Source organism: Chelonia mydas, chromosome 6 (assembly GCF_015237465.2).
Source record: "Chelonia mydas isolate rCheMyd1 chromosome 6, rCheMyd1.pri.v2, whole genome shotgun sequence".
Lineage (NCBI taxonomy): Eukaryota > Metazoa > Chordata > Testudines > Cheloniidae > Chelonia > Chelonia mydas.
In genome coordinates, this window is record NC_051246.2 from 19,107,210 (window position 1) to 19,123,897 (window position 16,688).

The 16,688-nt window shown below is 44.0% G+C and overlaps 1 protein-coding gene across 1 annotated transcript in view; it reads left to right on the forward strand.

Annotated features, from left to right (window-relative positions):
* DAGLA (diacylglycerol lipase alpha) overlaps positions 1 to 16,688 on the forward strand; it is a 60,391-nt gene that overhangs the window by 15,975 nt on the left and 27,728 nt on the right. The window contains exons 6-12 of the mRNA XM_007065771.4: positions 1,643 to 1,730; positions 7,153 to 7,287; positions 9,239 to 9,316; positions 11,083 to 11,207; positions 12,820 to 12,976; positions 13,297 to 13,380; positions 13,550 to 13,627. Coding sequence (XP_007065833.2) covers positions 1,643 to 1,730; positions 7,153 to 7,287; positions 9,239 to 9,316; positions 11,083 to 11,207; positions 12,820 to 12,976; positions 13,297 to 13,380; positions 13,550 to 13,627 — 745 coding nt within the window. The remainder of the gene's footprint in view (positions 1 to 1,642; positions 1,731 to 7,152; positions 7,288 to 9,238; positions 9,317 to 11,082; positions 11,208 to 12,819; positions 12,977 to 13,296; positions 13,381 to 13,549; positions 13,628 to 16,688) is intronic.

Genomic DNA, 16,688 nt, shown 5'->3' on the forward strand with positions numbered 1-16,688 from the left:
CTCAGTGGCAAGTGCCTGTAACATGTAAGAGTCAATGTGACCTTTGTAAATGCATTTAAAACTTGAGCTGTGTTTTCGCTGTCTTAACCCATAACAGAGCCTGTCAAGATGACAGATTTCCTTTGGATTTATTTGTCACATTTAGGACAGTTCATTTTTGGTGGCTTCCTTTTTGTGCTACTCAGCTGTTGTTATTAGACTCTCTGTTGTGTTATATGGCTATTTTCATGCTCACAGAAGTCAAAGATAGTTCAACTAATTATGTTCAGACTTACCTGACAAATTCACCTTTGGGCTAAGACTAAACACATGAAAGTCCAGCCCAGAAAGACTGGTTTGTGCCCCCCTGCTCCCCCCTGTTAGAGCAGTTGTGAAGTCCTTGAAACTGACAGAGGAAGTAAAAATTCTGCCACCCGGGTTCCTTAGCATTTCAGGAAGCTTATGATTTTCTCTAGCTCAGTTACAGTACAGTGCTAACTCCATTTTAAAACTATATTCTTGTTCATCTTTTGGAATCTTAGTTGCAAGTTATGGGCTACTTTTTAAACCTTTACATATCCCCTTTCAGGCACTATATGTTGAATTGCTTGACTGGGTCCCATGCTTTTATAGGAGTCATCCTGCTTACCAAAATCTTTTTTCAAAAGCAACCCACTGTACTCATGAGCTTTTCCCATCAGGATCCTGTGCCTGGAGAACAGGGTTGAGGTGACCTGTTTTTAATCACACTGAAGCACATTAAACCTTAATTCATCTGTGCTGGCACCAACAGAGCAAGTATCCGATTGGGGATACCAAGGGATGATCCCTATAGTAAAAGACTTTCGGCAGAGAATCAAAGGCACTACCATCCCCAGCCTTAAAGTGAGATGAATTTCAGTTTGCTTGATCTAATCCTCTTTGCTTTGCATGTACCTCAGTCAAAAACAGGAAAGGAACTGGTCACAAAATGTAGTTCCCCAAGGCCAGTGGCACCTGGGCTTGACTTGAGCTTCACTATGGTGTATTGAAAATCCAGTTTGAAAGGAGTCAGTTTGTCCCATAGGGGTAAAAGTTCTCTCCTTGGGAATAGCAGTAAATCCTAGGGAAGGCACCTCACCTGCAAACAATTACCTTTAGGTTCCCTTCCAAGCTCCAAAGAATGAGACATCCTTGGACATTCTGCTTCGAGCAGACCATGGAACATTGATGTCCTCGTAACAACCATCCAAATCAGAAAAGGACATCGTGTATGTGAGCACTGAGGCTTAGCACTGGCCAGACAAGTCAGAACTTTCACAAATGTCTCCCCCTCCCTCCCAACACACTCTACTAGCTGTCAATCAGTCATATGTGGAGTGCTGTCTCATAAACAATCTCCCCTGCCCTGTGTATGTTTGTCTATATACAGCATGGGCCAGACTTTCAAATCCACTAAGTCCCCTTTGTACTGCTGCCAGAGCAGTGTATAGGGGCCTTAGTGGAAATGAGAATTAGGCTCTGTATGTATATTATCCTTGACAGCACATAGTCTGCATGGTTTGTACACCAGGTCCTAGTGCTTGTCTCTCTGTGTTCTTGTTGCTGTTGTCTTCACTCCTGCACCTCTGCTATGCAACTGCTTTTCCTTTGTCCATATGCATTCTTTGTTTCCCTGATGCAGGCATCGCCTTGAGGAGGGACAGGCCAGCAGCTGGACTCGCCGGCTCAAAGTTTTCCTTTGCTGCACACGGACAAAGGACTCCCAGTCAGTAAGTAACAAATAGCTGTGCATCAGAGGGCAAATTCCAGGCCCAGCCGGCCTTGTCCTGGGCTTTTCTGAGCATAGCACTGTGAGAATCCCCAGGACTGACAACAGAAGTGTCTCACTGGTTTCAGCAGAGGGCACTCTCACCTGGTTGGGATTTAGGGGCACTAAGTGCAGTGGGAGAGGAGAACAGTGGAAATTTTCCTCTAGGAGCAACAAACTGAGCAGCTCTCAGAATAGGTGGGTGCAATGTCTTGCAGTATGGTGGTCCCCTCATCCTCCTTTGAGTTACAGGTTTTCTAGAGTAGACTGGCTGATTGTCAGGAATACGAATGATAAGACAAGCTAGAGGATCGGTTTGGAAGGTGATCACCTGGATCACTGAGCCCCATCCCTGTATGGCACAGGAAGGACTATATATAACTGCTATAACCAGGTCCAGAGAGGCAGGTCCCCAGACAGGGTGGGGGTGGTCTCTTAAAGGTGGATAGCGTTTTACCCATCTGATCCTGGAAATTATAGTCATGGGACCAGAATTAATAAAAGGGGGCATCCTCTTACAGTATTATTTAATACAGCTGTGTCCCATCTGAATGTCACTATGGTGATGTCCAGTTGTTGCTCAGAGTCTCTTACCCTGGGTGTGGGTGAACCATCCCTTAGTTCCATGATATAACGTAGCACCTAGATGAGTACAATATGAGAGGGAGAACCCAGCACAGCTTGAGTAGGGGAAAATCGTGTCTGAGCGCTGGGATTCTTTGCAAGGGTTAACTGAGTAGTAGTTAAGGTGGAAACACTTGATATAGTTCATTTAGACTTTGAAAAAGCCTTCGAAGAAATTCCCTCACAAAAAGTTATGTATGTGGAAATTTAGTAGTTCCTAGGGACGCTGTCAGCTTTAAGATCACACTTCTGCCTGAAGCTTTTTTACCTGCTGTTGTTAAATGTAGCACCTAAGATTCCTGTAAATGAAGATTAGAGCAAAAAAAAGTTTTTTATTGTGTTTACTTTCTGCATTTCATGAACTTTGATGCTTCCCTGTTTCTTTGTCGTTAATACTTACTTCAGTTTTCCCTGTTGTTTGTGAGATCCTTTCAAAGAGCAGCAAGGGAGAGAAAGAGAGACATCTTAAAAATAGGAAAGTGCAAAGCCACCAGAATTGGCAGGAGGTCTCTTATGGGCAGATGGAGTGCCTAAAACTACTGCTAAGTACAGTGACTCAGTGTCAAATTAAGTGTTCCTGTGAAGTCTTGTCGTGGCTTACAAACTGAGGTAGGAGACAGTGACCAATTCTCAGTGTGGAAAGTTTAATAATGTAGATCAGTGGTTTTCAATCTTTTTTCATTTGTGGACCCCTAAAAAATGTTGATTGGAGGTGTGGACACCTTTGGAAATCTTAGACATAGTCTGCAGAGCCCCAGGAGTCCGTGGACCACAGGTTGAAAACCACTGCTGTAGATAGTTCCCCCACAGATCTGGCCTAATGGCTTAATCCTGGCTCCCAGTGAAGTCAGCAGAAGCTTTCGTATTGACTTCAGCGGGAGCAGATTCATGCACTAGATCTGGTGTTCACTGTATTTATTAATGGCCTTTTGGAGAGGTAAATAGTAAGGTGGCAAATTTTGCAGAGGACACAGTAATAATTAGGTTAGTCAAAACTATGGAGCATTTGTGAGGAACTTGTGAAGGATCAGGCAGAATGAGGGAATTGTTACTGATGGCAGATGAAAGTCATCAAAGATAAGGGCAAGCTAATGCACATTGCAATGAACAATTTAAATTACTTGTACACGCTGATGGGCTCTAAATTAGCTATAACCTCTCAGGAAAAGATCTAGGAGTTATTGAGGACAGTTCAGCAAAGACGTCAATGTACAGCGGTGGCCAAAAATCAGAAAAGATTCTTGGCTGCATTAGAAGGGAATAGAGAACGATATGGAAAAACTCTGAGGGCATTCAAAATCAATGGTACATCTGCACTAATTACAGCTTGCAATTTTGGTCTCCTCGTCTCAGAAAAAAAGACACAGGACAGGTGCAGAGAATGGTACTGAAAGAAATGTGGGGCTGTTTATGTTCTTTACCCTGGAGAGGAGATGGGTTGAGAAGATTCAGAGCACTGTAAAGTAGTGGATGGTCTGGAGAAGACCACCGGAATGCTCTTATTTTTCCTATTTGTAAATCAGAGATTAAAGCGAAGGCTTTGTTAGATAGTGTGTAACTGAGCCGCACGGGGCTTAATGAGAATCACCAAAGGATCAGGCACTTGTCACTTTTGAAATCCCCAAATAGACTGGCACAATTGGCCACCCTGATTACATGCCCCTGCAGTACTGGGTATAATGCCTTGCAAATGCCATAGCATTTCCTGGGAACTTCCAAGCCCTAAATTGGTGCCCAACTGACAGTAACTATCCAACATAACCAGTTTCCACAGGTCAATTGCTGGATGGAAGATCCAGCTGGGAAAAACAAATATTTTGTTTCAGGTCAGATTGCTCTGAATCTAAGCATTTTCATTTGGGTCATTTTTACGTTGTGTCCACCTGAGCTGCCGTGATGTCTCCCTGGAGTTGTATTTTGGGTGCCTGCCCATCCCAGATACATCACAGGGGCTAGCCAGAGAGGAAACTGTGGCGCATCATTGGAGATGTAGTGCAGTCGGGGAGCCCAGCCCATAGGGCATGAGGCACCCAAACTACAGCACCCATGCGGCACTGTAGTGGCTCAAGTAGACACAGTTAAATATCTAAATAACCCAAAATGAAACATTCTGATTGAGGAAAGTGAACATTTTTTGTTTTGACATTTCTGAATCAGGTTTTTTTTTTTTGTACTTTTCTTTATGTGACAAGTTTCAGTGGCCTGATTCAGGGTGAGAACAAATGTAAAAATATCAAAATTTTCTATGAGATGGAAGTTCTGTTCTTCTGTCAGCTCTAGCAAAAACTAGTCTCGTCTGTATGGGGATAGGAGCTCCCATCTTTGTGATCCAGTGTTGCAAGATTGGGGACAGCTCCCCACAGAGAGGGAAGAAAAGTCTTTGTCCTCATTCTGAAGTTTTGTAGTCATGGCTGCCTGGCCCAGGCCTCAAGGAAAACTTGTCCCCCTCAGTCTGTGGAAACCTGTGGTTGTTGTCTAGACACACAAGTGGAGTGTCACCAAGTGGATATCACCCTGAACTACTTGGACAGAGATGGTTATTGTGGGATTGGGGAGTGACCTGTGCAACTATGAGTCTATTAGTGCTGGTCTTGAGCACTGCAGGTCCTGCCCAAACAGCGTACACTGTCTCTCTAGTCATCTCAGAGGTCTTGTACCTACTTTTGAAAAGCTCCAGCACAAAACTTTCTTGCTGAGCAAGGAATAAGAACTCAACTTTTACGCTGGCCTCTCCATCTTGACAAAAGGTCTGGGAAATCTCACCAGTTCCCTCGGATTTATGGGAATTTCCCCTCTTCTCCTTTAAGGCCTTTTGCATTTCCCACATGCCACTGGTTCAGGGCACTGTGGGATAGGTTTCCAGAAGGCAGTGCGATGCAAGGATTGGTACAGGTTAAAACTGCATTTAAATCAATATAGCTAGTGTAGAGATTGTGCATCATTAGTATTTGAAGTCCCATTGGTTCAGTCACTGATGATAGAGATCTCTAGCGCAGACTGTGCCAGAGATGGAGGGAAATAATCTCACACCCCAGAAGCCTGCCCTTCGTAGTTTGCCAGAGGTGGAGGCATTTACCTCTGGAAAAGAAGAGCTTCCAAGCAGTGGGTAGGACAGGAGAAGGGAGACCATGTTCTCCAAACCAGACTCTCTTTCAAGCACACTCTCCAGTCAGGGAGTTACATGTCTAATGACCACATTCACACATGCAGATCAATTGCACACAAAATCACAGTTGTAAATTTAGATGCTGGGTGAAGGTCCCTTTGAAAGTTATGGGCCGACAGTTCAGGGTAAAGACTGTGACAAACCTCCAGGAAAGATTAAGTGATGGGGAAGAGCCAAAGTAATGGCTAGGTATGTGCTACAGCGCTAGCTGAGCTCCCCTTGTGGTTAGATACCAGGTTGCTATATTGGACCAAACCTCTGGATCCCATTGCTTTTAAGCCTGCTGGATCTGAGCAGCATCCAGATACTCTCTCGTAATCTGGCCTCTCCTGTCTAGACTCCTCCTTGGGATATGGGGCCCTGCGGCCCAACTGCCCTTGGCCAGTGCTGACCCCCCATGTCTCCCCAAGAGCATAGGCATGCTCTCCCCAGAGCTCCACCCTCCTGGGTACCTGAGTTAACAGTTTAACTCTTTGGGAACTATGTGACCACTAAAGCATAGAATGCACAGACTTTGCAAAGGAACTTCTAAACCATACCCCCTTTTCTCATACAGTTACATGGGAGTTACCAATCTAAGCAAAAATAGCACCTGTTTGCAAGATCTTCAGTCCTGCACAGAGTCACTTGAGTCTTGAGCAGTGTCCTTCAGCGACTCGAGGATCCTCCTGCATGCTGCTCCTCCTGCTCAGTCTTCTCTTTCTTTCAGTGCTCTTCCCCCTTTGTCTGTCAGGGGCTCAGCTTTTAACAGTTCCAGAGTCCTTTGTTCCATTTTTCCCCTGTGTCACTGCAGGTGGTGAGCCTCAACATGGTCTGAGCTAGACTTAACGGGTTTGTCATCTGTATTGTCCCCTTAAGTCGGGGTGACTGGGGTTATCCATAGCCATTGTTTATCTTCCTGCAGATGTACCAAACCACGCATGATTGACTTAACTCATTGAAACCATGTAACAAACATGATGGCAATCAGATAATTGTTATAAAAATAATACGCTATCTCCCCCCATTCTTCACAGTATGGCTGGGACAGCGGGGTTTGGGAGACTGTCCGGCTTCAGTTTACTAGAGGTGATCAACCTATGACTCTGAGCTAGAGAATGATGGGGTCAACAAGTAGAGGAAATATGGGGGATTTTCTTACTAACATGAATTGTTCAAATTAAATCATCATTAAAAAGGAAGGCTGACCTTGAGGTTAAGGCACTGGACTGGGACCAAAGTTCAGTTCCCAGCATACTCTCTTTGTGCCGCAGTTCCTCATCTGTAAAATGGGGCTAAGAATACTTCCTTTCTCTCCCCTTTTGTCTGTCTTGTCTATTTTGATTTAATGTTAGGAGACAGTCCCTACATACAACCAGCACAGTGTAGCTCTAATCTCAACTGAGGCCTTTAGATGGTACCGTAATATAAATAATATATATTAATAATTATTAGACCAGAGACTTTTTCCCATGAGGTCCCCTTGGGAATGTTTTCAAAGGGCGCTCTGGGAATGAGGCCATCGCTGCCATACTGATTCCCACTCACTCTTTCCCTCTTGCTCCTTCCCCCAAACTCCTCTTCCTTAACCCTCCCCTCTCCCTGGATTCCACAGGATGCATACTCTGAAATTGCCTACCTTTTTGCTGAGTTTTTCCGAGATCTTGACATAGTCCCATCTGACATCATCGCGGGCCTGGTCCTCCTGCGTCAGAGGCAGAGGGCAAAGCGCAATGCAGTGCTAGATGAGGTGAGTGCATGGAGTGCGTCTGGATTGCACGGTCCCAATGCGGGTTCTGTGACTGCGTGTATCTCACTCATTTCCACTTGGCCCCTGTTTTACCTTTGCTTTTACCTGCCTCAGGCTCTGCCCACTTTGTTTCGGTTGTATGATGGGCTGTTACCAGTCACTGGGTTGTGAATTAAATATAAAATACTTAGTTCTTCTGCAACACCTTGATCTGAGACTCCCAAAGTGCTTTACATACAGCGATCTGTCCTGATTCTGGTTCTATTCAATATCTTCATAAATTGTTTGGATAATTGCATAGCGAGTAAACCTAGGGCAAATCTACACTACAGCACTACATCAGCGCAGCTGTGCTGATGCAGCTGCACCGCTGTAGCACATCTGGTGAAGATGCACTACTATGCCGACAGGAGAGGTGCTTTCCTGTCAGCATAATTCCTCCACCTCGGTGAGAAGCGGAAGCTATGTCTGTGGGAAACTTGCGTTGCTTGTAGGGGGATTTTTCACACCCCTGAGCGATGTAAGTTATATTGACTTTGGCTGTAGTGTAGACATGCTCTAATAAAATTTGTGGACAATACCAAGCTGGGAGGGGTTGCAAGCACTTTGGAGGATAGGATTAGAATTCAAAATGATCTTGACAAACTGGAGAAGTGGTCTGAAATAAATAGGATGAAGTTCAATAAGGACAAATGCAAAGTACTGCACTTCAGAAGGAATAATCAATTGCACAAATACAAAATGGAAAATGACTGCCTAAGAAGGAGTACTGCAGAAAAGGATCTGGGGCCAACAATGTAATACTGTTGCAAAAAAAAGTGAACATTGTTCTGGGACGTATTAGCAGGAGTGTTGTAAGCAAGACACAAGAAGTAATTTTTCCACTCTACTCAGCACTGATAAGGCTCGACTGGAGTACTGGGCTACACAGTTCTGGGTTACACACTTTGAGAAAGTTGTGGACAAATTGAAGAAAGTCCAGAGGAGAGCAACAAAAATGATTTAAGGTCTAGAAAACATGGCCTACAAGGAAAGATTGAAAACGCTGGATTTGTTTCGTATGGAGATGAGAAGACTGAGGGGGAGATAATAACAATCTTCAAGTATGTAAAAGGTTGTTATAAAAAGGAGGGTGATAAAATTGTTCTCCTTAACCACTGAGGATAGGACAAGACGTAATGGACGGGCTTAAATTGCATCAAGGAAGATTTAGGTTAGACATTAGGAAACACTTCCTAACTGTCAGGATAGTTAAGCCCTGGAACTAATTACCTAGGGATCTTGTGGAATCTCCATCGTTTTAAAGAACAGGTTAGACAAACACCTGTCAGGGATGGTCTACTCTAGATAATACTTAGTCCTGCCTCAGTGCAAGGGGCTGGACTAGACGACCTATTGAGGTCTCTTCCAGTCCTACATTTCTATGATTCCATTAAAGAATTAAACCTCATAACCCCTTTCTTTTTGTAGGTGGGTGATATATGCAGATTTAGTTTCCCACCCCCGGGTGGTACATTATAATTATTTAACCATGTACATCAAGATTATGCCCTCTTCTATACTTTTGTGTAAAGAAGATTCCTGTATCCAGCCAAAATGGCAGGAGGAATATTAGGGATAGTTACTGTACCCAGGGAGTTAATGAAAGTGAACTTGGCTAATTGATACCCCTGCAGAAAAGTGCCATGGGAGCAAAGTGGTCCAGGACCCCAATTTCCAAGGCTGTCATGGTAGTGATAAGAGAGATTCAAAATCAGGGGACTAGAGATCAGACTGGGTGGGAATTGGAACAAAAATAAGCTCAGAAAACTGACCAGATGGTAGGGAAAAAAGATCTCATCGTCTGCGAGTTGTGTTGGCACAGAACAATGGGACCTTGCCTTCCCTTGTGCACATCGATTGTGTCTTTGTGGATGGAGGGAACTCACCCATATGTGTGTGTGATTTACAGGCAAACAATGACATCTTGGCCTTTCTGTCTGGGATGCCAGTGACCAGGAACACCAAGTACCTGGATCTGAAAAACTCGGTAAGTCACCAGCCGATGAGCTCACCTGCTCTGTGCAGAGCCATAAAACAAACAGCAAACTGACTGTCTTCTCATAGCTCGTTTCCCTTTGTCTCTTAGATGGTGTTTGCTCTTTCATTTATTTCTGTCTGTCTCACGTAATCAAGGAAATTAAAGATGAAAAAGACCTATTAGATGATGATAACAATAAAGCTTAGCTCTTGCCTGGGTCTTTCAAAGCTTTCTAAAGCATTATCCTCACCATGTCCCTACGAAGTAGGTGGTATTATCCCACACGGAGGAGAAAGAGCAATTAATTGACTTGTCCAAGGCCACAAATGAGGAGTCCGTGACACAGGCAGGGTGTTAATAGACGACTTTCATACGGAAGTGCTGCCAGCAAAGATCAGGGTTCTATCTCGATCAGAGCAGAAGACCACCTACACCAAGATGGAACATTGCATGCTGGAACCAGTAGTGTCTGAAGGTTGTATTTCTTTAATGAAGGTGAAGACAGCTGAAATCTGTCCCATTTTGTGCAAATTCTGTTTAGCTTTTGGTCTCCTGGCATGTTGCCATTGCAGCCCTTGAGAGGGCACACGTTGGCCATCTTCCTGGATTGTTGCAAAAGAGCTGAGGTGGATGACCCAATCCGCTTCTTTTCTAATCAAGTGATTCTGTGATTAATCTACCTGTGGTTCCATTCTGCTCCACTGTGTTCCACTTTGTCTTCAGACTGCCTCTCATTATAGACAGGTGGATAATTGCCTATGTGTCTCCTTTCATAGGCAAGGTCAGCACTGTTCCACACGTGCTTTGAGGCACATGGCCCTAGACTTGAAAAATGGCTTTACAATTCCATCTCTGTGCATCTCCATGACCATCTGTGGCTATATGGGAACAATATATTAGAGCAGCAGTACTCAAACTGTGGGTTGGGACCCCAAAATGGGTTGGGACCCTGTTTTAATGGGGTCAACAGGGCTGGTTTAGACTTGCTGGGGCCTGGTGCTGAAGTCAAAGCCCAAACCCCACCGCCCGTGGCTGAAGCCAAAACCTGAGGGCTTCGGTCATGGATAGCGGGGCTCAGGTTACAGGTCCCTCCACCCAGGGCGGCGAGGCTGTGGTTTTGGCCTCCCACCCGGGGCAGTAGGGCTTGGGCAGGCTCAGGCTTCGGTTCCGCTCCTGGGGTCATGTAATAATTTTTATTGTCAGAAGGGGGTTGCGGTGCAATGAAGTTTGAGAACCCCTGTGTTAGAGAGATCCTGTTACTGACTAGTAACCTAGTATCTCCTCTCCTCAATTAGGGCAGTGCAGGGCACTCTGGGTTTTGTGCGGACTGGGACTGGCACTGGGACCTCCTCGGTGTAATTGAGCTAAGACCACTGTGGGCTGGCTTCCCTTGCAAAAGTCTGATAGTTTGCTGATGTACTGCAGGAATATCTTTAGATCTAATTCTTAATGTTATTAAACATTTATGGGTGAGAGCCTCAGCTGGTGTTAATTGCTGTAGCTTGGTTGATTTACTCCAGTGGAGGATCTGGCCCAGGATAACCAATGTGCCCTCCACAAGGCAACTGATGATGTACTCTGAGGTCTGTAGCTGCTCTGGTGGTGGGCATAGGGAGGGCTGACGTAATGTGCAGACACCAAGAGGAAACAAGGATGCACTTCTCTAACACGTGTTAGGGAGTTCTTGGTGGGGAAAGCTACGGATAAGGGAGGCTAGGTGAGGCAAGCGCCACCAAAGAGAATATGAAGGGCACTTAATCTCTCGTCTCTTTCAGCAAGAGATGCTGCGGTACAAAGAGGTCTGTTATTATATGCTGTTTGCCCTGGCAGCCTATGGCTGGCCCATGTACCTGATGAGGAAGCCCACCTGTGGACTCTGTCGCCTGGCTAGATCCTGCTCGTGAGTGGCCTTCCCTGCCTCTCCATCTGCCTTCACTTTCTTTCTCTCTCCCCATTTTGCCTCCTCTCTCCCTTTTCTCATTTTTCCCTTCTTTCTTCTTTTCTTTATCTGTCTCCTCTTTCCTTCCATTTCTCTTCTCCTCACCTCTCCTTCTTTCCTTCTTTCTTTTCTTTCTCCTCTCAGTCTCCATTCCCTCTCGTCTGCTCAGTTACTTTCCCTATCCCTTCCCGTCCTTTCTTTTCAGTCCCTTACTCCCCACTGCTCATCTGTCCTCCCTATTAAATAATCCAGACTGTGTCTCAGTATGCCCTCTGTGACATGCTAAAGACCTTGCCAGACCTATGTGCTTCATACAGCCAGAATGGGGAATTGATTAAGACTATATTCACTGAATCAGAATTGCCACCTCACAGCTCTGGGAAGCACAGAAATGCAAGGAGCTGACATTTGGCGTGAATGAGATTTGGCCAGGATCTGTGCTCCTTGCTGTCTGGCATTTATTTCTGACTCCAGGAGTAGCATGGTCACCTCCAGGTAGCAGCACTGCAGTTAAAGTGAGATAGCACTTTCATTTTAAACATTTTATATTTTCAGTTGCTTGGAACTTTCTCATTATTTTCTTTTTTTGGGGGGTGGGTGGGTGAGGGGAGCTACGCTTTTCAGGCACAGTCTCAATCCAGAAGCTGTTTTGATTTTTAGGAACGTTTTTAATAAGAGTCTGTTCACTTTTCAGTCATTTGTGCATGAGGTGTAGGGAAAGACATTTTTCAAGTCCTTTTGGTGATTAGGTTTGGTGGTTAGCCTCCAGAACTGCTTTGTTTTTTACTGACATAGACCTGAATGAAGGATGGCCTCTTTGTCTGTTACAAGACATTTGGGATTGCAGTAACAAAGGTATAGCATCCCTCCAGGCATGCAAAGTTGTGCAGGGTTCAAAGATCCCACAGTCACATTGATTCTTCAGAAAGAACAGGAGTACTTGTGGCACCTTAGAGACTAACCAATTTATTAGAGCATAAGCTTTCGTGGGCTACAGCCCACTTCATTGGATGCACGAAAGCCCACGAAAGCTTATGCTCTAACAAATTTGTTGGTCTCTAAAGTACCACAAGTACTCCTGTTCTTTTTGCGGATACAGACTAACAGGGCTGCTACTCTGAAACCATTGATTCTTCAGTCATTAGTTGCACTGTTGCTCCTCCTGGTGTCCACAAGCAACATTGCACCCCCTCATGATGATTTTACATGGTGACACTGATAAAGAGGGTGTGTCTACTCTGGGAAAAACTAAGCATTTTTTGGCATGGGTGCAGCTCCACCTGTAGCATAGGGGAGCACGGGCATTTTTACCGCCATGGCATCTAAACCTACTCAGGTCACAGTTAGGTGGTAAAAATGTCTGTTTCTTCTTGGCTGTGCTACCGCTTCATGGCACCAGTGCATAAAAAACAATGGCCAGAGACTCACATGCCGAGTCTCTCAAGCCCACATAGTATCTCCCTCTGTTTTCCCTTCTCGGCTCAGTGCCTCTCCTGCTTGCCCTCCCCTCTTCCCAAAGCCCCACTTCTCCCCACCTTTCCTTTTTCCTCAGAGTAGTTCTTTTTCTCTGCAGATGTTGCTGTCTCTGCCCCTCGCGGCCCCGCTATGCCCCTAGTGTCACCATTGAGGAGGATAACTGCTGCGGCTGCAACGCCATCGCTATCCGTCGCCACTTCCTAGATGAGAATATGACTTCAGTGGACATTGTCTACACCTCCTGTCATGATGCGGTAGGGAGACTCTATATCACCTGCTGTACTCCGGACATGTTCCCCAGCCACTTCCCCATGAGAGCTATGTGCTCTCCAGCATGGCTGGAAGGCCCTTAAGCCATTCCCCCGACACTGGAGATCCCCCTCTGGACTGACCGCACCACGTGTATACAAGTCTTTATGTTACTGCTGACCTTGAACAGTCCAGAGGGGAGATCTGTCATGCAGATGGTCTGCGTCCCGCTAGCTGGGAGGGAAAGTGTGTGTGTGTGTGGCAGGGGTGGGAATCACAGCTAGGTGGGGCTGAAGGTTTTAACAGGGTAATGTATTTTACCCAGGTCTATGAAACTCCTTTCTATGTGGCTGTGGACCATGAGAAGAAGAAGGTGGTCATCAGCATCCGAGGAACTCTGTCTCCAAAGGTATGGGTGCTCTGTGATGGGAGTCCCCTGGCGTTCACCCTCACCAGCATGCACCAGCTTATGCTTGGTCCTTGGGAATCTCCTTCGGTACAAGCAGAGAGTTCATTTCACACTCTTGCTGTCTTTCTTTCTCTCAGTCTCTGAACTGTATTGGATTCTCTCCCTCCAGGATGCCCTGACTGACCTGACAGGGGATGCAGAGCGCCTCCCAGTTGAAGGTCACCATGGAACCTGGCTGGGACACAAGGTACTCAGAAAATGCTGCTTATTTTGGCCTTCTAATTTTACAGTGTAATCCCAACCTGTCTCCCCCAAAATGTTGTAAGATTCATTAATTATTTGAGAGCCTTGGATTGAAAAACGGGCTGTATCATGGCCAAGTGGCATTATTAAAACCCCCAAAACCTTCTAAGGTCACTGTGCCATTAATCAAAGAAAAGAAAGATACACAATTAATAAAAATACGACTTTAATAAAAGGAATCTGTTAAGGTGGAAACAAAATCACTGACAGCAAATTCTGATAAGCTCAGTCGAAAGAAAAATAAATTTAGCCCTGACAGAGTGTAACAGTCTCAGTGTTGCAAGGCAGATGGTCACTGACCCACACCAGAGTCTCATCTCTATTGAGAAAACTTACACTGATGTAACAAAATTGATGCAGCATGTCTATATTAGAGATCTGGCCTGGTGTAACTAAATCGATTTAGTTAGTATAGACAACACCTTTGACCCCAGTACAGCAAAGTGCTAAATTTAAAGCATGTGCTTAATTTTAAATACATGAGTATCTTAGTCAAAGGGACTAATTTCATGCTTAACGTTAAGCACATGCTCAAGTCCTTGGCTGGATAGAGGTCTAATATCCTGATCTGGAAGGCGGGGGGTAGCTCAGTGGTTTGAGCATTGGCCTGCTAAACCCAGGGTTGTGAGTTCAATCCTTGAGGGTGCCATTTGGGATCTGGGGCAAAAATTGGGGATTGGTCCTGCTTTGAGCAGGGGGTTGGACTAGATGATCTCCTGAGGTCCTTTCTAACCCTGATATTCTGTGATTCTGTGAAGCCTTGCTCATGCAGGTAATTCTTATTCACGTGCATACTGTAGCTGGTGTCACTGGGACTCTTGTGTTTGGTTAAGGATCATATCTATGGATAGGCTTTCAGAATGGGGCCATATTGTTGAAACCAAGGTTGCATTCTTGCTCTTGTAAATGTGAATGCTGTGTTTTAAGCTTCCGAAGTAACAAAAATTAATCAGCATAACAAAATAATATTCAGAAATAAATGAAGTAATGTTTTTATCATATAATTGGCATTCAGAAATTTAAAGTCTGTGCTGCTTGTTTCATTTACTAAATATTATGCTTATCAAAAGGAGCTAGCGCTAACATCTCATGCTGTTCAACTAATGCATTTTGTTCAAAATTACATAGTATAATAATAATTGTAAACAATTTTTATGAAATAAAAAAGATAAAATGTAAATCCAAATGAAAATGACATTAATAAACTGAAAATCTAAGTTACAGGTATCTTATTATCTATTGTGCAAATCTAAAATCCATGTTAGAGATAAAGATTTTCTCTTGACTGATCTTTTTCGAATATTTGCATAAATATGTCCGATTTTATTACATATTTTATCAGAGCATTTGCTTTTTTCTTTTTGTATTTTTGTTTGGCCTTTTTATTAAAATTTTCTTTGCTATTCTTTGATTAATGGCTTCGCAACTTCAGATATAACTAAAAGAAGTTTAGTTTGTTTTTTATTTTATAAAAACAAATTATAATTATAAAATAGTTTTGACTATATTTTTCAGATCTTAGATAACCCCCAATAATAAATAGCAAAGACATATACAACTGTATTTTAAAATACTGTTATCAGGCCTGCTGACGGGGGGCGGTAAAGGGGGCAATTGCCCAGGGACCTGGGCGATTTAAAAGGGCCCAGGGGCTCCCAGCTGCTGCCACAGTAGCAGTGGTGGCATCTGGGAACGGGGCGCAGGGCTCCTAGGCACGCGAGACTGCTCCAGGCCCTGCAGGCCAGTGTGATTGGCCAGCATTGGCAGTCCTGGAAGTGACGGATTTGTCACTTCTGCCCTGGGCCCCACCCCCTCAGGGAAGGCCCTGGGCCTGGGGCCCAGAATTTCTGTTGGCGGTCCTGACTGTTATTAATATGAATTACTAGATAATTAAAAGCTATTGGCTCCCAAGAAAGACTAAATAAGATAATATTTTGTGTGTCTCTTGATACATTTTTAATATATTGTATAAAAACCAAAAGTTAATGTGAAAATAAATGAAGTGCTTCACTCATACTCACATGTGTCTTTGACAAAAGTATATGGCAGTATTTGGACTTACCATAAGTTGTTTTGTTTTCTTGTGTTGATTACTTTTTCACACATACACAAGTAACAGGAATAACCCACCTCCATTTGCTGAGCCAGTTCACTGTTCTGTTTCATGTACAGTTTATCATGTGATCTACAATTGGAAACTCTTGACAGGTTTGTACTGACCTCACCACCGATTCATTACAACTACAATAGGAAGGGAGTGGTTGAGTCACATCTGTTGTCATAGTTTCATTAGTTAAGAGTGACCTGAGCTATTGCTGGGGCCTTGACTATATCTATATTCAAGGTTGGCCGGTTATCATTGCAAAAGTAGTGTAAAAGCACAAGTCTATGGCAAAATAATTTTAAAAAAAGTCATAGGGTTACATTATATTGAGCAAAATGCCCTTAAAACTCAATCTAGTTGTAGTCATATTGATCCCAGGATATTAGACAAGATGGTGAGGTATACCTTTTATTGGACCAACTTCTGCTGGTGACAGAGACAAGCTTTCGAACCATAGAAGAGCTCTGTGTGGCTCGAAAGCTTGTCTCTCTCACCGACAGAAGTTGGTCCAATAAAAGATATTACGTCACCCATCTTGTCTTCTTAAAACTTAGGTTATTCTTTCATGGTCCAGTGCAATGAACATATCTAGAGCCAAATAGCTAAAGAAGAAATAAAATAATAAGGTAATAGAGGAGTCTTTCCTGGTAGTAAGCTAGCCAGGGTGACAGACAGGGACCATGACTTGTAACAAAAAGCCTTAAAAGTTATGGCTATGACAAATATCATGCTCTTTTAACTATAACAGCTAGATACAACAGTTCCTAATAACAATTAATTACAACTTCTCTTCTTCCAGTAGAGCCTATGTATGGATTTTCAGAAAGATTTACCTCTGTGGAAAATGTGAAGGGGTTTTGAGCTAGAGGGATCCAAAGTAATATTAGACTCCCCAGATTTC